Genomic DNA, 25,674 nt, shown 5'->3' with positions numbered 1-25,674 from the left:
ACCATTCCCAGTGTCCACCCCTGACCATTCCCAGTGTCCACCCCTGACCATTCCCACCCACCCCTGACCATCCCTGACCATTCCCACCCATCCCTGACCATTCCCAGTGTCCACCCCTGACCATTCCCACCCAACTTTGGCCATTCCCAGTGTCCATCCCTGACCATTCCCAGTGTCCACCTCTGACCATTCCCACCCAACCCTGACCACCCCTGACCATTCCCACCCAACTGTGACCATTCCCGGTGTCCACCTCTGACCATTCCCACCCAACCCTGACCATCTCTGACCATTCCCAGTGTCCACCCCTGACCATTCCCACCCAACTGTGACCATTCCCAGTGTCCACCCCTGACCATTCCCAGTGTCCACCTCTGACCATTCCCACCCAACTTTGGCCATTCCCAGTGTCCATCCCTGACCACCTCTGACCATTCCCACCCATCCCTGACCATTCCCAGTGTCCACCCCTGACCATTCCCAGTGTCCACCTCTGACCATTCCCACCCAACTTTGGCCATTCCCAGTGTCCATCCCTGACCACCTCTGACCATTCCCACCCATCCCTGACCATTCCCAGTGTCCACCCCTGACCATTCCCAGTGTCCACCTCTGACCATTCCCACCCAACTTTGGCCATTCCCAGTGTCCATCCCTGACCATCCCTGACCATTCCCACCCAACTGTGACCATTCCCAGTGTCCACCTCTGACCATTCCCACCCAACTGTGACCATTCCCAGTGTCCACCTCTGACCATTCCCACCCAACTTTAGCCATTCCCAGTGTCCATCCCTGACCACCTCTGACCATTCCCACCCATCCCTGACCATTCCCAGTGTCCACCTCTGACCATTCCCACCCAACTTTGGCCATTCCCAGTGTCCAGTGTCCACCCCTGATCATTCCCAGTGTCCACCCCAGACCATTCCCAGTGTCCACCCCTGACCATTCCCACCCATCCCTGACCATTCCCACCCACCCCCAACCACCCAGTGACCATCCCTGACCATTCCCACCCAACTTTGGCCATTCCCAGTGTCCATCCCTGACCATTCCCCAGTGTCCACCCCTGACCATTCCCACCCAACTCTGACCACCCCTGACCATTCCTACCCAACCGTGGCCATTCCCAGTGTCCATCCCTGACCATTCCTAGTGTCCACCTCTGACCATCCCCACCCAACTTTGGCCATTCCCAGTGTCCATCCCGGATCATTCCCAGTGTCCACCCCTGACCATTCCCACCCATCCCTGACCATTCCCACCCACCCCTGACCATCCCTGACCATTCCCACCCCAACTGTGACCATTCCCAGTGTCCACCCCTGACCATTTCCCACCCACCCCCGACCACCCAGTGTCCATCCCTGACCATTCCCACCCAACTGTGACCATTCCCAGTGTCCATCCCTGACCATTCCCAGTGTCCACCTCTGACCATTCCCACCCAACTTTGGCCATTCCCAGTGTCCATCCCTGACCATCCCTGACCATTCCCACCCAACTGTGACCATTCCCAGTGTCCACCTCTGACCATTCCCACCCAACTTTAGCCATTCCCAGTGTCCATCCCTGACCACCTCTGACCATTCCCACCCATCCCTGACCATTCCCAGTGTCCACCTCTGACCATTCCCACCCAACTTTGGCCATTCCCAGTGTCCAGTGTCCACCCCTGACCATTCCCAGTGTCCACCCCTGACCATTCCCACCCAACTGTGACCATTCCCAGTGTCCACCCCTGACCATTCCCACCCAACTGTGACCATTCCCAGTGTCCACCCCTGACCATCCCCACCCACCCCTGACCACCCCTGGTGTCCTCCTGGCCGTGGTGGCCCCTCAGGTGTCTCGGAGACGCTGTGGGCCATCGAGATGTGGGAGCCGGCGGCTCAGGCCTTCCGCCTCAACAACCCCGGCACCACCGTGTTCACCGAGGACTGCAACGTGCTCCTCAAGCTGGTCATGGCCGGCGAGAAGACCAACTCCTTGGGCCAGAAGCTGCCCCAGAAGGGCGACGTGGAGATGCTGTGTGGTGGCCCCCCGTGCCAGGGCTTCAGCGGCATGAACCGCTTCAACTCGCGCACCTACTCCAAGTTCAAGAACTCCCTGGTGGTCTCCTTCCTCAGGTGGGTTCTCCAGGGGGGTTCTGGGCAGGTGGGACCACAGCTGGTGTTCTCTGGTGGGTCTGGAGGGGTTTTTGGGCAGGTGGGACCACATCTGATGTCCTCTGGTGGGTCTGGAGGGGGTTTCTGGGCAGGTGGGACCACAGCCAGTGTCTCCTGGTGGGGTTGGAGGGGTTTTTGGGAGGTGGGACCACAGCTGGTGCCTCCTCATGGTTGTGGAGGAGATTTTTTGGAGGTGGGACCACATCTGGTGTCTCCTGGTGGGTCTGGAAGGAGTTTTTGGGCAGGTGGGACCACATCTGATGTTCCTAGATGGGTCTGGGCAGGTGGGACCACAGCTGGTGTTCTCTGGTGGGTCTGGGCAGGTGGGACCACAGCTGGTGTTCCTAGATAGGTCTGGGCAGGTGGGACCTCAGCTGGTGTTCCTAGATGGGTCTGGGCAGGTGGGACCACAGCTGGTGTCCCCTGGTGGGTCTGGGCAGGTGGGACCTCAGTTGGTGTCTCCTGGTGGGTCTGGGCAGGTGGGACCTCAGTTGGTGTCTCCTGGTGGGTCTGGAGGGGTTTTTGGGAGGTGGGACCACATCTGATGTTCCTAGATGGGTCTGGGCAGGTGGGACCACAGCTGGTGTTCCTTGGTGGATCTGGGCAGGTGGGACCACAGCTGGTGTCCCACTGGTGGGTCTGGAGAGGATTTTGGGCAGGTGGGACCTCAGCTGGTGTCCCCTGGTGGGTCTGGGCAGGTGGGACCACAGCTGGTGTTCCTTGGTGGATCTGGGCAGGTGGGACCTCAGCTGGTGTCCCCTGGTGGGTCTGGGCAGGTGGGACCTCAGCTGGTGTTCCTAGATGGGTCTGGAGAGGATTTTGGGCAGGTGGGACCACAGCTGGTGTCCCCTGGTGGGTCTGGGCAGGTGGGACCACATCTGATGTCCCCAGGTGGGTCTGGAGGGGATTTTTTGGGGCAATGGAGGAGCTTTTTGGGGTGAGACCCCACCCGACGTCCCCTCATGGATGTGGACGGGATTTTTGGGGTGATATAGGGGATTTTTGGGGTGAGACCACATCTGATGTCCCCAGGTGGGTCTGGAGGGGTTTATGGACAGGTGGGACCACAGCTGGTGTCCCCTTGTGGGTCTGGATGGGTTTTTGGGAGGTGGGACCCCATCTGATGTTCTCTGGTGGGTCTGGAGGAGGTTTCTGGGCAGGTGGGACCACAGCTGGTGTTCCCAGGTGGATCTGGACGGGATTTTTGGGGTGACGGGTGGGATTTTTGGGGTGAGGGTGGGATTTTTGGGATGATGGATGGGATTTTTGGGAGGTGGGACCCCATCTGGTGTCCCCAGGTGGATCTGGGTGGGATTTTTGGGGTGACAGGTGGGATTTTTGGGGTGACGGATTTTTGGGGTGACAGACGGGATTTTTGGGGTGATGGATGGGATTTTTGGGAGGTGGGACTCCATCTGGTGTTCCCAGGTAGGTCTGGATGGGATTTTTGGGGTGATGGATTTTTGGGGTGATGGATTTTTGGGATGCTGGATGGGATTTTTGGGGTGCTGGATGGGATTTTTTGGGGTGACGGGTGGGATTTTTGGGGTGATGGATTTTTGGGGTGACGGGTGGGATTTTTGGGGTGACGAGTGGGATTTTTGGGGTGGGATTTTTGGGGTGATGGATTTTTGGGGTGACGGGTGGGATTTTTGGGGTGATGGATGGGATTTTTGGGGTGACGGATGGGATTTTTGGGGTGATGGATTTTTGGGGTGATGGATGGGATTTTTGGGGTGACGGATGGGATTTTTGGGGTGATGGATGGGATTTTTGAGGTGACGGGTGGGATTTTTGGGGTGATGGGTGGGATTTTTGGGGTGACAGACGGGATTTTTGGGATGATGGATTTTTGGGGTGACGGATGGGATTTTTGGGGTGACAGGTGGGATTTTTGGGGTGACAGACGGGATTTTTGGGGTGATGGATGGGATTTTTGGGGTGATGGATTTTTGGGGTGACAGGTGGGATTTTTGGGGTGACGGGTGGGATTTTTGGGGTGATGGGTGGGATTTTGGGGTGACGGGTGGGATTTTTAGGGTGACGAACGGGATTTTTGGGGTGATGGATTTTTGGGGTGATGGATGGGATTTTTGGGGTGATGGATTTTTGGGGTGACGGGTGGGATTTTTGGGGTGACAGACGGGATTTTTGGGGTGATGGATTTTTAGGGTGATGGATTTTTGGGGTGACCCCCTCGATGTCCCCTCAGTTACTGCGATTATTACCGGCCGCGGTTCTTCCTGCTGGAGAACGTCCGGAATTTCGTGTCCTTCAAGAGGTCCATGGTGCTGAAGCTGACCCTGCGCTGCCTCGTGCGCATGGGCTACCAGTGCACCTTCGGGGTGCTGCAGGTACGGCACGGTTTGGGGGAAAAATGACCTTTTTTGGGAAAAAATCCGTTTTTTTGGGGGAGAAAAAAATCCCATTTTTGGGAAAAAAAAATCCATTTTTTTGGGGGAAAAAACCCCTTTTTGTGGGGAAAAAAAATCCATTTTTTTGGGGAGCAAACTCCCTTTTTGTGCAGAGAAAAAAAACGTTTTTTGGGGATAAAAAACCCTTTTTTTCCCCAGGTTTGGGGGACAAAAACCCCTTTTTTGGGGAGGAAAACCCCTTTTTTTCCCCGATTTTTGGCGGACAAAAACTCCTTTTTTGGGGGAAAAAACCCTTTTTTGGGAAAAAATCCGTTTTTTTGGGGGAAAAAAATCTCATTTTTGGGAAAAAAAATCCATTTTTTTGGGGGAAAAAACCCCCTTTTTGTGGGGAAAAAAATCCATTTTTTTGGGGAGCAAACTCCCTTTTTGTGCAGAGAAAAAAAAACGTTTTTTGGGGATAAAAAACCCTTTTTTTCCCCAGGTTTGGGGGACAAAAACCCCTTTTTTGGGGAGGAAAACCCCTTTTTTTCCCCGATTTTTGGCGGACAAAAACTCCTTTTTTGGGGGAAAAAACCCTTTTTTGGGAAAAAATCCGTTTTTTTGGGGGAAAAAAATCTCATTTTAGGGAAAAAAAATCCATTTTTTTTGGGGAAAACCCCCTTTTTGTGGGGAAAAAAATCCATTTTTTTGGGGAGCAAACTCCCTTTTTGTGCAGAGAAAAAAACATTTTTTGGGGATAAAAAACCCTTTTTTTCCCCAGCTTCTGGGGAAGAAAAAATCCCCTTTTTTGGGAAAAAAATATTTTTTTGGGACAAAACCCCATTTTTTGGGGTCAAAACCCCCTTTTTTGGGGGGGATAAAATATCCCCCCTTTTTTGGAAAAAAAACCCCTTTTTTGGGGGAAAAATTCCCTTTTTGTGGGGAGAAAAAAACATTTTTTGGGGACAAAAACCCCTTTTTTTCCCCAGGTTTGGGGGACAAAAACCCCATTTTTGGGAAAAAAAATCCTTTTTTGGGGAGGAAACCCCCTTTTTTTCCCCGATTTTTGGCGGACAAAAACTCCTTTTTTGGGGGAAAAAACCCTTTTTTGGTGAAAAAAAACCCCTTTTTTGGGGAGAAAAACGCATTTTTTGGGACCAAAACCCATTTTTTGGGACAAAACCCCTTTTTTTGGGGGACAGAAATCCTCCTTGGGTGGCTCTGGGGACGTTCCCATCTCCATGAAGGTCCCACATGGCCACGGCCACCGCAGGAATTGTCCCCTCCAATGGCAGAGCTGTCCCTGAGGTGGCCCTGGTTGGTGTCCCCATGGTGACAATGTGACAGTGTTGGTGTCTCCATGGTGACAATGTTGGTGTCTCCATGGTGACAGTGTGACAGTGTTGGTGTCCCCACGGTGACAATGTCAATGTCTCCATGGTGACAGTGTTGGTGTCCCCATGGTGACAGTGTTGGTGTCCCCATGGTGACAATGTGACAGTGTTGGTGTCCCCATGGTGACAATGTTGGTGTCCCCATGGTGACAATGTGACAGTGTTGGTGTCCCCACGGTGACAATGTCAATGTCTCCATGGTGACAGTGTTGGTGTCCCCATGGTGACAGTGTTGGTGTCCCCATGGTGACAATGTGACAGTGTTGGTGTCCCCACGGTGACAATGTCAATGTCTCCATGGTGACAGTGTTGGTGTCCCCATGGTGACAGTGTTGGTGTCCCCATGGTGACAGTGTGACAGTGTTGGTGTCTCCATAGTGACAGTGTTGGTGTCCCCCTGGTGACAATGTGACAGTGTTGGTGTCTCCATGGTGACAGTGTTGGTGTCCCCACGGTGACAACGTGACAGTGTCGGTGTCCCCATGGTGACAATGTTGGTGTCCCCACGGTGACAGTGTTGGTGTCCCCCTGGTGACAGTGTGACAGTGTCGGTGTCTCCATGGTGACAGTGTTGGTGTCCCCATGGTGACAGTGTTGGTGTCCCCATGGTGACAATGTTGGTGTCCCCATGGTGACAATGTGACAATGTCGGTGTCCCCATGGTGACAGTGTTGGTGTCTCCATGGTGACAATGTCGGTGTCCCCATGGTGACAGTGTTGGTGTCTCCATGGTGACAGTGTGACAGTGTCGGTGTCCCCATGGTGACAATGTCGGTGTCCCCATGGTGACAGTGTTGGTGTCCCCATGGTGACAGTGTTGGTGTCCCCATGGTGACAGTGTCGGTGTCCCCATGGTGACAGTGTGACAGTGTTGGTGTCCCCATGGTGACAGTGTCGGTGTCTCCATGGTGACAATGTGACAGTGTCGGTGTCTCCATGGTGACAGTGTTGGTGTCTCCATGGTGACAATGTGACAGTGTTGGTGCCCCCATGGTGACAGTGTTGGTGTCCCCACGGTGACAGTGTCAGTGTCCCCATGGTGACAGTGTTGGTGTCCCCATGGTGACAGTGTTGGTGTCTCCATGGTGACAATGTTGGTGTCCCCACGGTGACAGTGTTGGTGTCTCCATGGTGACAATGTTGGTGTCCCCACGGTGACAGTGTTGGTGTCTCCATGGTGACAGTGTTGGTGTCCCCATAGTGACACTGTTGGTGTCTCCATGGTGACAATGTGACAGTGTTGGTGTCTCCATGGTGACAGTGTGACAGTGTTGGTGTCCCCATGGTGACAGTGTCGGTGTCCCCACGGTGACAACGTGACAGTGTCGGTGTCCCCATGGTGACAATGTTGGTGTCCCCACGGTGACAGTGTTGGTGTCCCCCTGGTGACAGTGTGACAGTGTCGGTGTCTCCATGGTGACAGTGTTGGTGTCCCCACGGTGACAGTGTTGATGTCCCCATGGTGGCAATGTGACAGTGTCGGTGTCCCCATGGTGACAGTGTTGGTGTCTCCATAGTGACAGTGTTGATGTCCCCATGGTGACAATGTGACAATGTCGGTGTCCTCACGGTGACAGTGTTGGTGTCCCCATGGTGACAATGTGACAATGTTGGTGTCCCCACGGTGACAATGTCGGTGTCCCCATGGTGACAATGTCGGTGTCCCCATGGTGACAGTGTTGGTGTCCCCAATGTCCCCTCAGGCCGGGCAGTACGGCGTGGCACAGACGCGCCGCCGCGCCATCGTGCTGGGGTTTGGTGACACTGTGACAATGTGACAATGTCCATGTCCCCATGGTGACAATGTGACACTGTGACACTGTTGGTGTCCCCATGGTGACACTGTTGTCCCCTCAGGCCAGTCAGTACAGCGTGGCACAGACGCGCCGCCGCGCCATCGTGCCCATGGTGACAATGTGACAATGTCCATGTCCCCATGGTGACAATGTGACACTGTGACACTGTTGGTGTCCCCATGGTGACACTGCTGTCCCCAATGTCCCCTCAGGCCGGTCAGTACGGTGTGGCCCAGACGCGCCGCCGCGCCATCGTGCTGGGGTTTGGTGACAATGTGACAATGTCCGTGTCCCCATGGTGACAATGTGACAATATGACAATGTCCGTGTCCCCATGGTGACAATGTGACAGTGTGACAGTGTTGGTGTCCCCATGGTGACAGTGTGACACTGTTGTCCCCTCAGGCCGGGCAGTACGGTGTGGCCCAGACGCGCCGCCGTGCCATTGTACCCATGGTGACACTGTGACACTGTGACACTGTTGGTGTCCCCCTGGTGACACTGCTGTCCCCATTGTCCCCTCAGGCTGGGCAGTATGGTGTGGCCCAGACGCGCCGCCGCGCCATCGTGCTGGGGTTTGGTGACACTGTGACAGTGTTGGTGTCCCCATGGTGACAATGTGACACTGTTGTCCCCTCAGGCCGGTCAGTACGGCGTGGCCCAGACCCGCCGCCGCGCCATCGTGCTGGGGTTTGGTGACACTGTGACAATGTGACAATGTCCATGTCCCCATAGTGACAGTGTTGTCCCCTCAGGCCGGGCAGTATGGTGTGGCACAGACCCGCCGCCACGCCATCGTGCTGGGGTGGCTGTGTCCCCCATGGTGACAATGTGACACTGTCGGTGTCCCCATGGTGACAATGTGACACTGTGACAATGTTGGTGTCCCCATGGTGACACTGTTGTCCCCATTGTCCCCTCAGGCCGGTCAGTACGGTGTGGCCCAGACGCGCCGCCGCGCCATCGTGCTGGGGTTTGGTGACAATGTGACAATGTTGTTGTCCCCTCAGGCCGGTCAGTACGGCGTGGCACAGACCCGCCGCCGCGCCATCGTGCTGGCGGCCGCCCCCGGCGAGAAGCTGCCCATGTTCCCCGAGCCCCTGCACGTGTTCGCGCCCCGCGCCTGCCAGCTCAGCGTCGTGGTGGACGACAAGAAATTCGTCAGCAACATCACGCGGTGGGTGACGGAGCCGGGACACCACAGCGGGGAACAGCGGGGAACACTGGGAAACAGCGGGAACAAACAATGGGAAACAGCAGGGAACACCGGGAAACAGCGGGAACAAACACCGGGGAACACCGGGAAACACTGGGGAACACCGGGGAACAACGGGGAACAAACACCAGGGAACAGCAGGGAACACCGAGGAACATTGTGGAACAAACACCAGGGAACACTGGGGAACACCAGGGAACACTGGGGGACAGCGGGGAACACCGGGGAACCCTGGGAATCACTGGGAAACAGGGGGAACAAACACCAGGGGACAGTGGGGAGCACCAGGAAACACCGGGGAACAAACCCTGGGAAACAAACACCGGGAAACACCAGGGAACACCGGGGAACACCAGGAACCTGGGAAACACCAGGGAACAAACACCAGGGAACACTGGGGAACCCTGGGAATCACTGGGGAACAGCGGGAACAAACACCAGGGAACACCAGGAAACACCGGGGAACACCAGGGAACAGTGGAGAACACCGGGGAACAAACACCGGGGGACAGCGGGGAACACTGGGGAAACACCAGGAACCCGGGAAACAGCAGGGAACAAACACCGGGAAACACTGGGGAACACCAGGAAAAAAACACCAGGGAACAGTGGGAAACAGGGGGGAGCACCAGGAAACACCGGGGAACAAACAGCGGGGAACAGCGGGAAACCCTAGGAATCACTGGGGAACAGCGGGAACAAACACCAGGGAACACCGGGGAACACCGGGAAACAGTGGAGAACACCAGGAAACAAACACCAGGAAACACCAGGGAACACTGGGGAACACCGGGAAACAGCAGGGAACGAACACCGGGAAACACCAGGGAACACTGGGAAACACCAGGAACCTGGGAAACACCGGGGAACAAACACCAGGGAACACTGGGAAACAGCAGAGAACGAACACCGGGGAACAAACACCGGGGGACAGCGAGGAACACCGGGAAACACCAGGGAACACTGGGAAACACTGGGGAACACTGGGAAACAAACACCGGGGAACACTGGGGAACACCAGGAACCTGGGAAACACCGGGGAACAAACACCAGGGAACACTGGGGAACCCTGGGAATCACTGGGGAACAGCGGGAACAAACACCAGGGAACACCGGGGAACAATGGGGAACACCGGGAAACAGTGGAGAACACCAGGAAACAAACACCGGGAAACACCAGGGAACACTGGGGAACACCGGGAAACAGCAGGGAACGAACACCGGGAAACACCAGGGGACACCAGGAAACACCAGGAACCCGGGAAACTTTGGGGAACAAACACCAGGGAACACTGGGAAACACTGGGGAACACTGGGAAACAAACACCAGGGAACAGCAGGAAACAAACACTGGGAAACACCGGGGAACAAACACTGGGAATCACCGGGAAACAGCGGGAAACAAACACCAGGGGAACACGGGGGAACAAACACCAAGGAACACCAGGAAACAGTGGAGAACACCAGGGAACACTGGGGAACACCAGGAACCTGGGAAACACCGGGGAACAAACACCAGGGAACACTGGGAAACAGCAGAGAACGAACACCGGGGAACAAACACCGGGGGACAGCGAGGAACACCGGGAAACACCAGGGAACACCGGGAACCCCGGAAACACTGGGGAACAAACACCAGGGAACACTGGGAAACACTGGGGAACAAACACCAGGGAACAGCAGGAAACAAACACTGGGAAACACTGGGGAACAAACACCGGGGAACAGCAGGAAACACCGTGGAACACGGGGGAACAAACACCAAGGAACACCCGGAAACACTGGGAAACATTGTGGAACAAACACCGGGAAACACCAGGGAACACTGGGAAACACCGGGAAACAGCGGGAAACAAACACTGGGAAACACCAGGACACAAACACTGGGAATCACCGGGGAACAAACACTGGGAAACACCGGGAATCACTGGGGAACACCGGGAAACAAACACCAGGGAACAGCAGGAAACAAACACCAGGGGAACACCGGGGAACACTGGGGGACAAACACCGAGAATCACCAGGAAACACCGTGGAACACGGGGGAACAAACACCAAGGAACACCGGGAAACACTGGGAAACATTGTGGAACAAACACCGGGGAACAAACACCAGGAAACACTGGGAAACACCAGGGAACACTGGGAAACAGTGGGGAACAAACACCGGGAAACACCAGGGAACACTGGGAAACACCAGGAAACAGCGGGAAACAAACACCGGGAAACATCGTGGAACAAACACCAGGGAACACCAGGACACAAACACTGGGAAACACTGGGAAACAGCTGGGAACAAACACCAGGGAACACCGGGAAACATTGTGGAACAAACACCGGGGAACAGCGGGACACAAACACTGGGAAACACCGGGAGCCCAGATGGGAATGCTGGTTTGGGAATTTGGCACTTGGGGATTCCGGTGTTGGGAATTTGGCACTTGGGGATTGGGGATTCTGTGTTGGAAATCGAAGATTCTGAGTTGGGAATTCCAAGTTGGGAATTTAGGTGTCGGGAGATCCGAGTTTGGAATTTGATGTAGGGAATTCCAAGTTGGGAGTTCCAAGTTGGGAGATCCAAGTTGGGAATTTCGGTGTCGGGAGTTCCGAGTTGGGAATTTTGATTTGGGAGATTCAAGTTGGGAATTTCGGTGTCGGGAGTTCCAAGTTGGGATTTTTGAGCTGGGAGCTCCAAGTTGGGAGATCCAAGTTGGGAATTTCGGTGTCGGGAGTTCCGAGTTGGGAATTTCGGTGTCGGGAGATCTGAGTTTGGAATTTTGATTTGAGAGATCCAAGTTTGTCAGGAAATCCGAGTTGGGAATTTCGGTGTCGGGAGTTCCGAGTTGGGAGTTCCAAGTTGGGAGTTCCAAGTTGGGAATTTCGGTGTCGGGAGTTCCGAGTTGGGAATTTCAGTGTCGGGAGTTCCGAGTTGGGAGTTCCAAGTTGGGAGTTCCAAGTTGGGAATTTTGATTTGGGAGATCCAAGTTTGTCAGGAGATCCGAGTTGGGAATTTCGGTGTCGGGAATTCTGAGTTGGGAATTTTGATTTGGGAGATCCAAGTTGGGAATTTTGGTGTCGGGAGTTCCGAGTTGGGATTTTTGAGCTGGGAGTTCCGAGTTGGGAGATCCAAGTTGGGAATTTCAGAGTTGGGAATTTCGGTGTCGGGAGATCTGAGTTGGGAATTTTGAGCTGGGAGCTCCAAGTTGGGAGATCCAAGTTGGGAATTTCAGTGTCGGGAGTTCCGAGTTGGGAATTTCGGTGTTGGGAGTTCCGAGTTGGGAATTTTGATTTGGGAGTTCCAAGTTGGGAATTTCGGTGTCGGGAGTTCCGAGTTGGGAATTTTGATTTGGGAGATTCAGGTTGGGAATTTCGGTGTCGGGAGTTCCAAGTTGGGAATTTCGGTGTCGGGAGTTCCGAGTTGGGATTTTTGAGCTGGGAGCTCCAAGTTGGGAGCTCCAAGTTGGGAATTTCAGAGTTGGGAATTTCGGTGTCGGGAGTTCCAAGTTGGGAATTTTGGTGTTGGGAGTTCTGAGCTGGGAATTTCGGTGTCGGGAGTTCTGAGTTGGGAATTTTGATTTGGGAGTTCCAAGTTGGGAATTTCGGTGTCGGGAGTTCCAAGTTGGGAATTTCGGTGTCGGGAGTTCCGAGTTGGGATTTTTGAGCTGGGAGCTCCAAGTTGGGAGCTCCAAGTTGGGAATTTCAGAGTTGGGAATTTCGGTGTCGGGAGTTCCGAGTTGGGAATTTTGATTTGGGAGATCCGAGTTGGGAATTTCGGTGTTGGGAGTTCCGAGTTGGGATTTTTGAGCTGGGAGCTCCAAGTTGGGAGATCCAAGTTGGGAATTTCAGAGTTGGGAATTTCGGTGTCGGGAGTTCCGAGCTGGGAATTTCAGAGTTGGGAGCTCCAAGTTGGGAGATCCAAGTTGGGAATTTCGGTGTCGGGAGTTCCAAGTTGGGAATTTTGATTTGGGAGATCCAAGTTGGGAATTTCGGTGTCGGGAGTTCCGAGTTGGGAATTTTGATTTGGGAGATCCAAGTTTGTCAGGAGATCCGAGTTGGGAATTTCAGTGTCGGGAGTTCCGAGTTGGGAGTTCCAAGTTGGGAATTTTGATTTGGGAGATCCAAGTTGGGAATTTTGGTGTCGGGAGTTCCGAGTTGGGATTTTTGAGCTGGGAGCTCCAAGTTGGGAGCTCCAAGTTGGGAATTTCAGAGTTGGGAATTTCGGTGTCAGGAGTTCCGAGTTGGGAATTTTGATTTGGGAGATCCAAGTTGGGAATTTCGGTGTCGGGAGATCCAAGTTGGGAATTTCGGTGTCGGGAGTTCCGAGTTGGGAATTTTGATTTGGGAGATCCAAGTTTGTCAGGAGATCCGAGTTGGGAATTTCAGTGTCGGGAGTTCCGAGTTGGGAGTTCCAAGTTGGGAATTTCGGTGTCGGGAGTTCCGAGTTGGGAATTTCGGTGTCGGGAGTTCCGAGCTGGGAATTTTGATTTGGGAGATCCAAGTTGGGAATTTTGGTGTCGGGAGTTCCAAGTTGGGAATTTCGGTGTCGGGAGTTCCGAGCTGGGAATTTTGGTGTCGGGAGTTCCGAGCTGGGAATTTTGATTTGGGAGATCCAAGTTTGTCAGGAGATTCAAGTTGGGAATTTCAGTGTCGGGAGTTCCGAGCTGGGAATTTTGATTTGGGAGATTCAAGTTTGTCAGGAGATTCAAGTTGGGAATTTCGGTGTCGGGAGTTCCGAGTTGGGAATTTTGATTTGGGAGATCCAAGTTGGGAATTTCGGTGTCGGGAGTTCCGAGTTGGGAATTTTGAGCTGGGAGCTCCAAGTTGGGAGTTCCAAGTTGGGAATTTCAGAGTTGGGAATTTCGGTGTCGGGAGTTCCGAGTTGGGAATTTTGATTTGGGAGATTCAAGTTGGGAATTTTGGTGTCGGGAGTTCCGAGCTGGGAATTTCGGTGTCGGGAGTTCCGAGCTGGGAATTTCAGTGTCGGGAGTTCCGAGCTGGGAATTTTGATTTGGGAGATCCAAGTTTGTCAGGAGATTCAAGTTGGGAATTTTGGTGTCGGGAGTTCCGAGTTGGGAATTTTGATTTGGGAGATCCAAGTTGGGAATTTCGGTGTCGGGAGTTCCGAGTTGGGAATTTTGATTTGGGAGATCCAAGTTGGGAATTTCGGTGTCGGGAGTTCCGAGTTGGGATTTTTGAGCTGGGAGCTCCAAGTTGGGAGATCCAAGTTGGGAATTTCAGAGTTGGGAATTTCGGTGTCGGGAGATCTGAGTTGGGAATTTCGGTGTCGGGAGATCCGAGCTGGGAATTTCGGTGTCGGGAGTTCCGAGCTGGGAATTTCGGTGTCGGGAGTTCCGAGTTGGGAATTTTGATTTGGGAGATCCAAGTTGGGAATTTCGGTGTCGGGAGATCCAAGTTGGGAATTTTGATTTGAGAGATCCAAGTTTGTCAGGAGATCCGAGTTGGGAATTTCAGTGTCGGGAGTTCTGAGTTGGGAGCTCCAAGTTGGGAGATCCAGGTTGGGAATTTCAGTGTTGGGAGTTCCGAGCTGGGAATTTTGATTTGGAGATTCAAGTTGGGAATTTCGGTGTCGGGAGTTCCGAGCTGGGAATTTCGGTGTTGGGAGATCCAAGTTGGGAATTTCGGTGTCGGGAGTTCCGAGCTGGGAATTTTGATTTGGGAGATTCAAGTTTGTCAGGAGATTCAAGTTGGGAATTTTGGTGTCGGGAGTTCCGAGTTGGGATTTTTGAGCTGGGAGCTCCAAGTTGGGAGATCCAAGTTGGGAATTTCAGAGTTGGGAATTTCGGTGTCGGGAGTTCCGAGCTGGGAATTTCGGTGTCGGGAGTTCCGAGCTGGGAATTTTGAGCCCCGGGTCGGGGCCGTGTCGCCCCCAGGACGTTCTCGGGCCCGTTCCGCACCATCACCGTGCGCGACACCATGTCGGACCTGCCCGAGATCCGCAACGGCGCCGCGGCGCTGGAGATCTCCTACAACGGCGAGCCCCAGTCGTGGTTCCAGCGGCAGATGCGCGGCTCCCAGTACCAGCCCATCCTCAGGGACCACATCTGCAAGGTGGGAACGGTGGAGATGGTGGGAATGGTGGGAACGGTGGGAACGGGGTCCACCAGGTCCCACCGGGTCCTGTGCCCGAAATCAGGATGGGGGAAACCGTGGCAGTGGTGGAGATGGTGGGAATGGTGGAGGTAGAAATGGTGGATTTGGGAATGGTGAAGATGTTGGGAATGGTGGGAACGGTGGGAACGGGGTCCACCAGGTCCCACCGGGTCCTGTGCCCGAAATCAGGATGGGGGAAACCATGGCAGTGGTGGAGATGGTGGGAATGGTGGAGGTAGAAATGGTGGATTTGGGAATGGTGAAGATGTTGGGAATGGTGGGAACGGTGGGAACGGGGTCCACCAGGTCCCACCAGGTCCTGTGCCCGAAATCGGGATGGGGGAAACCATGGCAGTGGTGGAGATGGTGGGAATGGTGGAGGTGTGGGAATGGTGGAGATGTTGGGAATGGTGGAGGTGTGGGAATGGTGGAGATGTTGGGAATGGTGGAGGTGCTGGGAATGGTGGAGGTGGTGGGAATTGGGGAGATCTTGAGAATGGTGGAGGTGGGAATGGTGGAGGTGGTGGGAATGGTGGAGATGTTGGGAATGGTGGAGGTGGTGGGAATCGTGGAGGTGACTGGAATGGTGGAGGTGGTGGGAATTGGGGAGATCTTGAGAATGGTGGAGGTGGGAATGGTGGAGGTGTTGGGAATGGTGGAGGTGGTGGGAATCGTGGAGATGTTGAGAACTGGTGGATTTGGGAATGGTGGAAGTGTGGGAACGTTGGGAATGGTGGAGATGTTGGGAACTGGTGAATTTGGGAATGGTGGAGATGGTGGGAATGGTGGAGGTGTGGGAATGATGGGAATGGTGGAGGTGTGGGAATGGTGGAGATGTTGGGAACTGGTGGAGGTGTGGGAATGATGGGAATGGTGGATTTGGGAATGGTGGAGATGCTGGGAATGGTGGGAACGGTGGGAACGGGGTCCACCAGGTCCCACCAGGTCCCGTGCCCGAAATCGGGATGGGGGAAACCGTGGCAGTGGTGGAGATGGTGGGAATGGTGGAGGTGCTGGGAATGGTGGAGATGTTGGGAATGGTGGAGGTGCTGGGAATGGTGGAGATGCTGGGAATGGTGGAGGTGGTGGGAATGGTGGAGGTGGTGGGAATGGTGGAGATGTTGAGAACTGGTGAATTTGGGAATGGTGGAGGTGGGAATGGTGGAGATTTTAGGAATGGTGGAGATGCTGGGAATGGTGGAGATGCTGGGAATGGTTGGACGTGGTGGGAATGGTGGATTTGGGAATGGTGGATTTGGGAGTGGTGGAGGTGCTGGGAATGGTGGAATGGTGCCCAACAGCCACTGCTGGTGCCCAACATCCCCCATGATGCCCACCCTCCCCCATTGGTGGCCAACCTTGCCCATTGATGTCCAACATCCCCCAAAGGTGTCCAACCTTGCCCATTGATCTCCAACATCCCCCAATGGTGCCCAACATCCCCCAATGATTCCCAATGTCCCCCATGATCTCCAACATCTCCCAATGATGCCCAACATTGCCCATTGATCTCCAACATCCCCCAATGGTGCCCAACATCCCCCATGATCTCCAGCATCCCCCAATGATTCCCAACGTTCCCCCATGATCTCCAACATCTCCCAGTGATGCCCAACCTTGCCCATTGATCTCCAACATCCCCCAATGGTGCCCAACATCCCCTGGTGGTGTCCGACATCCCCCCATGATCTACAACATCCCCCAATGGTGTCCAACATCCCCCAATGATGTCCAACGTCCCCCAATGATTCCCAACGTCCCCCATGATCTCCAACATCCCCCATTGGTGTCCAACCTTGCCCATTGATCTCCAACGTCCCCCATTGGTGTCCAATGTCCTCCATTGATGCCCAACACCCCCCATTGGTGTCCAATCTTGCCCATTGATCTCCAACATCCCCCATTGGTGCCCAACGTCCCCCATGATCTCCAACATCCCCCATTGGTGCCCAACGTCCCCCATGATCTCCAACACCCCGCCATGATCTCCAACATCCCCCACTGGTGTCCAACCTTGCCCATTGATCTCCAGCATCCCCCACTGGTGTCCAATATCCCCAACGGTGTCCAACCTTGCCCATTGATCTCCAACATCCTCCATTGATGCCCAACATCCCCAACGGTGTCCAATCTTGCCCATTGATCTCCAACATCCACCACTGGTGCCCAACGTCCCCCATGATCTCCAACACCCCGCCATGATCTCCAACATCCCCCACAATGCCCAACACCCCCCAACGTCCCCCCCCCCACACCGATGTCCCCGTGCCCGCGGTGACGCCGCCCTGGTGGCCGCGGCAGGACATGAGCGCGCTGGTGGCGGCGCGGATGCGGCACATCCCGCTGGCGCCCGGCTCCGACTGGCGGGACCTGCCCAACATCGAGGTGCGGCTCTCGGACGGCACCAGCACCAGGAAGCTGCGCTACACCCACCACGAGCGCAAGAACGGCCGCAGCAGCTCCGGCGCCCTGCGCGGCGTCTGCTCCTGCGCCGAAGGTGCGTGGTGGGACTCCGTAATCACGTCCTCACCTGGGCTGGGCTGGACGTGTGTTTGCCCCCAAATTTTGGGTTTTTTTGGTTGGTGGTGGTGTCTAATGTCCAACCCTTGAAGGTTCCCAATGGTCATCGTTGTCCCAGTAGTTGGGTGGGGTTGGTCATGCTGACCAATGTCCAATCCTTGAAGGTTCCCAATGGTCATCGTTGTCCCAGTAGTTGGGTGGGGTTGGTCATGGTGACCAATGTCCAATCCTTGAAGGTTCCCAATGATCATCATTGACCCAAGAGTTGGGTGGGCTTGGTGGTGGTGACCAGGTCTGCTCCTGCGCCGAAGGTGCGTGGTGGGACTCCGTAAGCACGTCCTCACCTGGGCTGGGCTGGACGTGTGTTTTCCCCCAAATTTTGGGTTTTTTCGGTTGGTGGTGGTGATCGATGTCCAAGTCTTGAAGGTTCCCCATGGTCATTGGCCCAATAGTTAGGTGGGGTTGGTGGTGGTGACCAATGGCCGCCATGTCCCTGTGGTTGGGTTTGGTGGTCTCCAATGGCCGCCATGCCCCGACCCTTGAAGGTTCCCCATGATGGTTGTCCATGGTTGGGTTTGGTGGTCTCCAATGTCCACCATGTCCCAACCCTTGGTGGTTCCCCATGATGGTTGACCATGGTTGGGTTTGGTGGTCTCCAGTGGCCACCACTCCCCAACCCTTGGTGGTTCCCCATGCTGGTTCTCCATGGTTGGGTTTGGTGGTCTCCAGTGGCCACCACGCCCCAACCCTTGGTGGTTCTCCATGGTTGACCATGGTTGGGTTTGGTGGTCCCCAGGGAAGCCGTGTGACCCGGCTGACTGGCAGTTGGGTTTGATGGTCTCCAATGGCCACCATGTCCCAATGGTTGGGTTTGGTGGTCGCCAATGGCCACCATGTCCCAATGGTTGGGTTTGATGGTCCCCAATGGTTGGTTTGGTGGTCTCCAGTGGCCACCATGTCCCAATGGTTGGGTTTGGTGGTCTCCAATGGCCACCACTCCCCAACCCTTGGTGGTTCTCCATGCTGGTTCTCCATGGTTGACCATGGTTGGGTGTGGTGTCCCCAGGGAAGCCGTGCGACCCGGCCGACCGGCAGTTGGGTTTGATGGTCTCCAATGGCCACCATGTCCCAATGGTTGGGTTTGATGGTCTCCAATGGCCACCACTCCCCAACCCTTGGAGGCTCTCCATGCTGGTTCTCCATGGTTGACCATGGCTGGGTGTGGTGTCCCCAGGGAAGCCGTGTGACCCGGCCGACCGGCAGTTCAACACGCTCATCCCGTGGTGCCTCCCGCACACCGGCAACCGCCACAACCACTGGGCCGGGCTCTACGGGCGCCTCGAGTGGGACGGCTTCTTCAGCACCACCGTCACCAACCCCGAGCCCATGGGCAAGCAGGTGGGGACAGCGCGGCCTGGTGGGGCCTGGTGGGCGTCGCTGGCCCAGAACCTGGGTGGGGTTGGTGGGGGTGTCCATGAGTGGGGTTGATGGGAGTGTCCATGGTCATCTTCGACCAAGAACCTGGGTGGGGTTGGTGGGAGTGACCATGGGTGGGGTTGGTGGAGGTGTCCATGGGTGGGGTTGGTGGGGGTGTCCATGGTCATCTTGGACCAGGAACCTAGGTGGGGTTGGTGGTGGTGTCCGTGGGTGGGGTTGGTGGGAGTGTCCGTGGGTGGGGTTGGTGGGGGTGTCCGTGGGTGGGGTTGGTGGGGGTGTCCGTGGGTGGGGTTGGTGGGAATGTCTGGGGGGGGGGGGGTTGGTGGGGGTGTCCATGGGTGGGGTTGGTGGTGGTGCCCATGGTCATCTTGGACCAGGAACCTGGGTGGGGTTGGTGGGAGTGTCCAGGGGTGGGGTTGGTGGTGGTGTCCATGGTCATCTTGGACCAGGAGCCTAGGTGGGGTTGGTGGGAGTGTCCATGGTCATCTTCAACCAAGAACCTGGGTGGGGTTGGTGGGAGTGTCCATGGGGGGGGTTGGTGGGGGTGTCCATGGGTGGGGTTGGTGGGAGTGTCCATGGGTGGGGTTGGTGGGAGTGTCCATGGGGGGGGTTGGTGGGGGTGTCCGTGGGTGGGGTTGGTGGGAGTGTCCGTGGGTGGGGTTGGTGGGAGTGTCCATGGGGGGGGTTGGTGGGGGTGTCCATGGGTGGGGTTGGTGGGAGTGTCCATGGGTGGGGTTGGTGGGGGTGTCCATGGGTGGGGTTGGTGGGAGTGTCCGTGGTCATCGTTGGCCCAGAACTTGGGTGGGTTTGATGGTCACCAATGTCCCCCACGTGGGGTGTGATGTTCTCTGGTTGGGTGTGACGTTCTCTGGTGGTCCCCACTTTGGATCTGATGTTCTTTGGTGGTCACTATGTTGGATGTGATGGTCTCTGGTTGGATCTGATGTTCTCTGGTTGGATGTGATGTTCTCTGGTTGGATCTGATGTTCTCTGGTGTCCCCACGTTGGGTGTGACCTTCTCTGGTTGGGTGTGATGGTCTCTGGTTGGATCTGATGTTCTCTGGTGGTCACCACATTGGATGTTGATGGTCTGTGGTTGAATCTGACGTTCTCTGGTGGTCACCACGTTGGATGTGATGTTCTCTGACGTTCCCTGGTTGGCTCTCACGTTCTCTGGTGGTCCCCATGTTGGATCTGGTTGTCTCTGGCGTCCTCTGGTGGTCACCATGATGGATGTGACGTTCTCTGGTGGTCACCATGGTGGATGTGACGTTCTCTGGTGGTCACCACGTTGGATGTTGATGGTCTGTGGTTGGGTGCGACGTTCTCTGGTGTCCCCACGTTGGGTGTGACGTTCTCTGGTTGGGTGTGATGGTCTCTGATTGGATGTGACGTTCTCTGGTGGTCACCACATTGGATGTTGATGGTCTGTGGTTGGGTGTGACATTCTCTGGTGTCCCCATGTTGGATGTGATGGTCTCTGGTGGTCCCCATGTTGGATCTGGTTGGCTCTGATGTTCTCTGGTGGTCACCACGTTGGATGTTGATGGTCTGTGGTTGGCTCTGACGTTCTCTGGTGTCCCCACGTTGGATGTTGATGGTCTGTGTTGATGGTCTGTGGTTGGATGTGACATTCTCTGGTGTCCCCACGTTGGGTGTGATGGTCTCTGTGTCCCCAACATTGTCTCTGACGTTCTCTGGTGTCCCCACGTTGGCTGTGATGGTCTGTGGTTGGGTGAGGCGTTCTCTGGTGTCCCCATGTTGGCTGTGATGGTCTCTGGTGGTTCCCATGTTGGATCTGGTTGTCTCTGACGTTCTCTGGTGGTCACCATGGTGGATGTGACGTTCTCTGGTGTCCCCACGTTGGCTGTGATGTTCTCTGACGTTCTCCGGTGTCCGTGCAGGGCCGGGTGCTGCACCCCGAGCAGCACCGCGTGGTCAGCGTGCGGGAGTGCGCGCGCTCCCAGGGCTTCCCCGACACCTTCCGGCTCTTCGGCAACATCCTGGACAAGCACCGGCAGGTGGGGCCACCATGGCTGTCCCCGTGTCCTCCTGTCCCTGTGTGCCCCTGTCCCCGTGTGCCCCTGTTCCCGTGTGCCCCTGTCCCCCTGTCCCCCTGTCCCCCTGTCCCCCTGTCCCCGTGTGCCCCTGTCCCCGTGTGCCCCTGTTCCCGTGTGCCCCTGTCCCCCTGTCCCCCTGTCCCCGTGTGCCCCTGTCCCCCTGTCCCCCTGTCCCCGTGTGCCCCTGTCCCCGTGTGCCCCTGTTCCCGTGTGCCCCTGTCCCCCTGTCCCCGTGTCATCCTGTCCCCGTGTGCCCCTGTCCCCCTGTCCCCATGTCCCCCTGTCCCCGTGTGCCCCTGTCCCCGTGTCCCCCTGTCCCCGTGTCCCCCTGTCCCCGTGTGCCCCTGTCCCCGTGTCCCCCTGTCCCCATGTACCCCTGTCCCCGTGTGCCCCTGTCCCCGTGTGCCCCTGTCCCCCTGTCCCCGTGTCATCCTGTCCCTGTGTGCCCCTGTCCCCGTGTGCCCCTGTCCCCCTGTCCCCGTGTCCCCCTGTCCCCGTGTGCCCCTGTCCCCGTGTCCCCCTGTCCCCCTGTCCCTGTGTCCTCCTGTCCCTCTGTCCCCGTGTGCCCCTGTCCCCCTGTCCCCGTGTCCTCCTGTCCCTCTGTCCCCCTGTCCCCCTGTCCCTGTGTCCTCCTGTCCCTCTGTCCCCGTGTCCCTCTGTCCCCGTGTCCCCCTGTCCCCGTGTCCTCCTGTCCCCCTGTCCCCCGTCCCCCGTCCCCCTGTCCCCGTGTCCTCCTGTCCCTCTGTCCCCGTGTCCTCCTGTCCCCCTGTCCCCGTGTGCCCCTGTCCCTGTGTCCCCCTGTCCCCCTGTCCCGTTGTCCTCTTGCCCCTTTGTCAATTTTTCCATTATCCTCTTGTCCCCATTGTCCATTGTCCTCTTGTCCCTTTGTCCTCCTGTCCTTTTGTCCCTTTGTCCTATTGTCCATTATCCTCTTGTCCCCATTGTCCTCTTGTCCATTTGTCCATTTGTCCATTGTCCCTTTGTCCTATTGTCCATTATCCTCTTGTCCCTGTGTCCCCCTGTCCCTGGGTCCCCACTGTCCTCTTGTCCCTTTGTCCTCTTGTCCATTGTCCCCTTGTCCTCTTGTCCATTTGTCCATGTGTCCATTATCCTCTTGTCCTCTTGTCCTTTTGTCCATGTGTCCATTATCCTCTTGTCCCCATTGTCCACTGTCCCATTGTCCTCTTGTCCCTTTGTCCCCATTGCTTGTTGTCACTTTGTCCCCTTGTCCATTTGTCCATTATCCTCTTGTCCTCTTGTCCTTTTGTCCATTTGTCCATTTGTCCATTATCCTCTTGTCCCCATTGTCCACTGTCCCATTGTCCCTTTGTCCATTGTCCTCTTGTCCCTTTGTCCCCTTGTCCATTTGTCCATTATCCTCTTGTCCTCTTGTCCTTTTGTCCATGTGTCCATTATTCTCTTGTCCTCATTGTCCATTGTCCTGTTGTCCCTTTGTCCCCATTGCCTGTTGTCACCTTGTCCCCTTGTCCATTTGTCCATTATTCTCTTGTCCATTGTCCCTTTGTCCTCTTGTCCATTGTCCCTTTGTCCCTTCATCCCATTGTCCCCATTGTCCATTCTCCCATTGTCCCCATTGTCCCTTTGTCCCCTTGTCCGTTGCCCCCTTGTCCCCTTGTCCTGTTGTCCCTTTGTCCATTATCCTCTTGTCCCCTTGTCCCTTTGTCCCCTTGTCCCCATTGTCCGTTGTCCCCATGTCCCTTTTTCCCATTGTCCTCTTATCCCTGTGTCCCCTTGTCCCTGTGTCCCCTTGTCCCTTTGTCCTCTTGTCCTATGTCCCTCTGTCCCCTGTCCTCTTGTCCCCTTGTCCCTTTGTCCTCCTGTCCCTTTGTCCCTTTGTCCTGTTGTCCCATTGTCCCCGTGTCCTTTTGTCCATTGTCCTTGTGTCCCTCTGTCCCCCTGTCCCCTGTCCCATGTCCGTCCGTCTGTCTGTCCCCAGGTGGGTAACGCGGTGCCCCCTCCCCTGTCTGTCCGTCTGTCCCCGTGTCCGTCTGTCCCCGTGTCCGTCTGTCCCCATGTCCGTCTGTCTGTCTGTAACGCGGTGCCCCCTCCCCTGTCTGTCCGTCTGTCCCCATGTCCGTCTGTCCCCCCGCAGGTGGGTAACGCGGTGCCCCCTCCCCTGGCCAAGGCCATCGGGCTGGAGATCAAGGCCTGCGCTGCGGCCAAGCTGCGCCAGGACACGGCCGGTGAGTGACCCCCACGGTGTCCCCAAGTGTCCCCAAGGTGCCACCACAGCATCCTCAAAGTGTCCCCAAGGTGTCCCCAAGGTGTCCCTGCATTGTCCCCTCAGTGTCCCCAGGGTGTCCCCAAGGTGTCCCTGCATGGTCCCCTCAGTGTCCCCAGGGTGTCCCCGCTGTCCCCTCCCTGTCACCGCCCCTATGTCCCTGCAGGTCCCCCCGCTGTCCCCTCCATGTCCCCATTGTCCCGTCCCTGTCACAGCCATCGTCCCCATGGTGTCCCCTCAGTGTCCCCGCAGTGCCCCATGGTGTCCCCTCCCTGTCACAGCCATTGTCCCCTCGCTGTCCCCTCCCTGTCCCCTCCCTGTCCCCATCCCCTTGTCCCTGCAGATTCTCACAGTGTCCCTTCCCTGTCCCCTCAGTGTCCCCTCCCTGTCACAGCCATTGTCCCCGTAGGTCCCCCCGCTGTCCCTTCACTGTCCCCTCAGTGTCCCCGCAGGTCCCTTCCCTGTCCCCTCGCTGTCCCCTCACTGTCCCCTCAGTGTCCCCATTGTCCCCGCATGTCCCTTCCCTGTCCCCATTGTCCTCTCCCTGTCCCCTCCCTGTCACAGCCACTGTCCCTGCAGGTCCCCTCCCTGTCCCCTCAGTGTCCCCTCCCTGTCACAGCCATTGTCCCCGTAGGTCCCCTCGCTGTCCCCTCGCTGTCCCCTCAGTGTCCCCATTGTCCCCGTAGGTCCCCTCATTGTCCCCTCAGTGTCCCCGCAGGTCCCTTCCCTGTCCCCTCGCTGTCCCCTCACTGTCCCCTCAGTGTCCCCATTGTCCCCGCATGTCCCTTCCTTGTCCCCATTGTCCTCTCCCTGTCCCCTCCCTGTCACAGCCACTGTCCCTGCAGGTCCCCTCCCTGTCCCCTCAGTGTCCCCTCACTGTCACAGCCATTGTCCCCGTAGGTCCCCTCGCTGTCCCCTCACTGTCCCCTCACTGTCACAGCCATTGTCCCCGTAGGTCCCCTCGCTGTCCCCTCGCTGTCCCCTCAGTGTCCCCATTGTCCCCGCAGGTCCCTTCCCTGTCCCCATTGTCCCCATTGTCCCCATTGTCCCCTCCCTGTCACAGCCACTGTCCCTGCAGGTCCCCTCGCTGTCCCCTCACTGTCCCCGCCATTGTCCCCTCCCTGTCCCCATTGTCCCTTCCCTGTCCCCTCACTGTCCCCCCATTGTCCCCATTGTCCCGCAGGTCCGGTGCCCGCTGTCGCCGCTGTCGCCGCTGTCGCCGCTGTCCCGTCCCCGTCCGGCGCCGCCTGAAGCGGGAGCGGGGCCGGGGGTGGGGCCGGGGCTGCCCCGGGGCTGCTGCGCCTTCGCCTTTTTTGCCTTTTTTGCCTTTTTTTAAATTTTATTTCCCTTTTTATTCTCCTTTTTTCCCCTATTTTTATTTTTTTTCTCCCTTTTTTTATTTCTTTTTTTTCTCTTTTTTTTTTCTCGTTTCTCCCCCCTTTTCTTTCTTTTACATCTTTTTTCTTCTTTTTCCCCCTCTTTTCTCTCCCCCCTTTTTTCTTTTTATTTCCCTTTTTCTTTTTATTTCCTTTTTCTTTTTTCCCCTTTTTTCTTTTTTTTCCTCTTTTTTCCTTCTATTTTCCCTCTTTTCCTTCTTTTATTTCCCTTCTTTCTTTCTTTCTTTCTCCTTCCCCCCTCGTTTTTTTTCCTTTTCCCTCTTTTATTTCACCATTTTTTCTTTTCTTCCTCTTTTTCCTTTTATTTCCCCCCTTTTCCCCTTTTCCTTCTTTTATTTCCCTTCTCCCACTTTTTTATTTTTCCCCCTTTTTTCCTCCCTTTTTTCTGCTTTTCCCTCTTTATTTTTTTCTTTTATCTTTTTCCCCCTCCTTTTTTATTTTTCCCCCTTCTTTATATCCCTTGCTTTCCCCTCCCCCTTTTCCTCTTCTATTTCCCCCCTTTTTTCTTATTCCCCCATTTCTTTTCTTACCCCCTTTTTCTTCTTTTTCCTCTTTTTTTTATGCTTTTCCCTCTTTTTTTCTCTCTTTTTCTCTTTTCCCCCTCATTTATATATTCCTTCTTCTTTATATCCCTTCCTTTTTCCTCTTTTAACCCCTTATTTTCCCCTTTCATTTTTCAATTTCCCCTCTTCTTTTTCCTCTCTCTGCATTTTTCTGTCTTTTCCCCATCTTTTCAAAACCTTTTTGATTTCTCCATTTCCCCTTTTGTTTATTTTATTTTTTTTTTTTTAATTCCCCTCCCTCCACGCTCTCTGTGCTGCTCCAATCTCCCCTCAGGGCCCGGCCCCTCTCCCCCATTTTTATCGCATTGTACCCAACCGCCCCCGCGGCCGCTTTGTACAAGGTGCAACTCGATACTTTATGTAGTTTTTATATGTTGTAATATTTCTTCAAATAAATCGCGCCTATAAGTTATA

The 25,674-nt window shown here is 55.6% G+C and overlaps 1 protein-coding gene across 1 annotated transcript in view; it reads left to right on the top strand.

The window, feature by feature from the left end:
* Nucleotides 1-25,630, top strand: part of DNMT1 (DNA methyltransferase 1) — a 98,494-nt gene extending 72,864 nt beyond the window's left edge. The window contains 9 exon segments of the mRNA XM_074530099.1: nucleotides 1,849-2,131; nucleotides 4,383-4,524; nucleotides 8,725-8,891; nucleotides 14,822-14,999; nucleotides 17,343-17,538; nucleotides 18,796-18,959; nucleotides 20,903-21,019; nucleotides 23,172-23,262; nucleotides 24,484-25,630. Coding sequence (XP_074386200.1) covers nucleotides 1,849-2,131; nucleotides 4,383-4,524; nucleotides 8,725-8,891; nucleotides 14,822-14,999; nucleotides 17,343-17,538; nucleotides 18,796-18,959; nucleotides 20,903-21,019; nucleotides 23,172-23,262; nucleotides 24,484-24,551 — 1,406 coding nt within the window. The 3' untranslated portion in view covers nucleotides 24,552-25,630.
* Nucleotides 25,631-25,674: the final 44 nt, after the last annotated feature.

The sequence above is a fragment of the Zonotrichia albicollis genome, chromosome 32 (assembly GCF_047830755.1).
Source record: "Zonotrichia albicollis isolate bZonAlb1 chromosome 32, bZonAlb1.hap1, whole genome shotgun sequence".
Lineage (NCBI taxonomy): Eukaryota > Metazoa > Chordata > Aves > Passeriformes > Passerellidae > Zonotrichia > Zonotrichia albicollis.
Note: the sequence above shows the minus strand (reverse complement) of the source record. Positions and strands in the feature narration are given on the sequence as shown.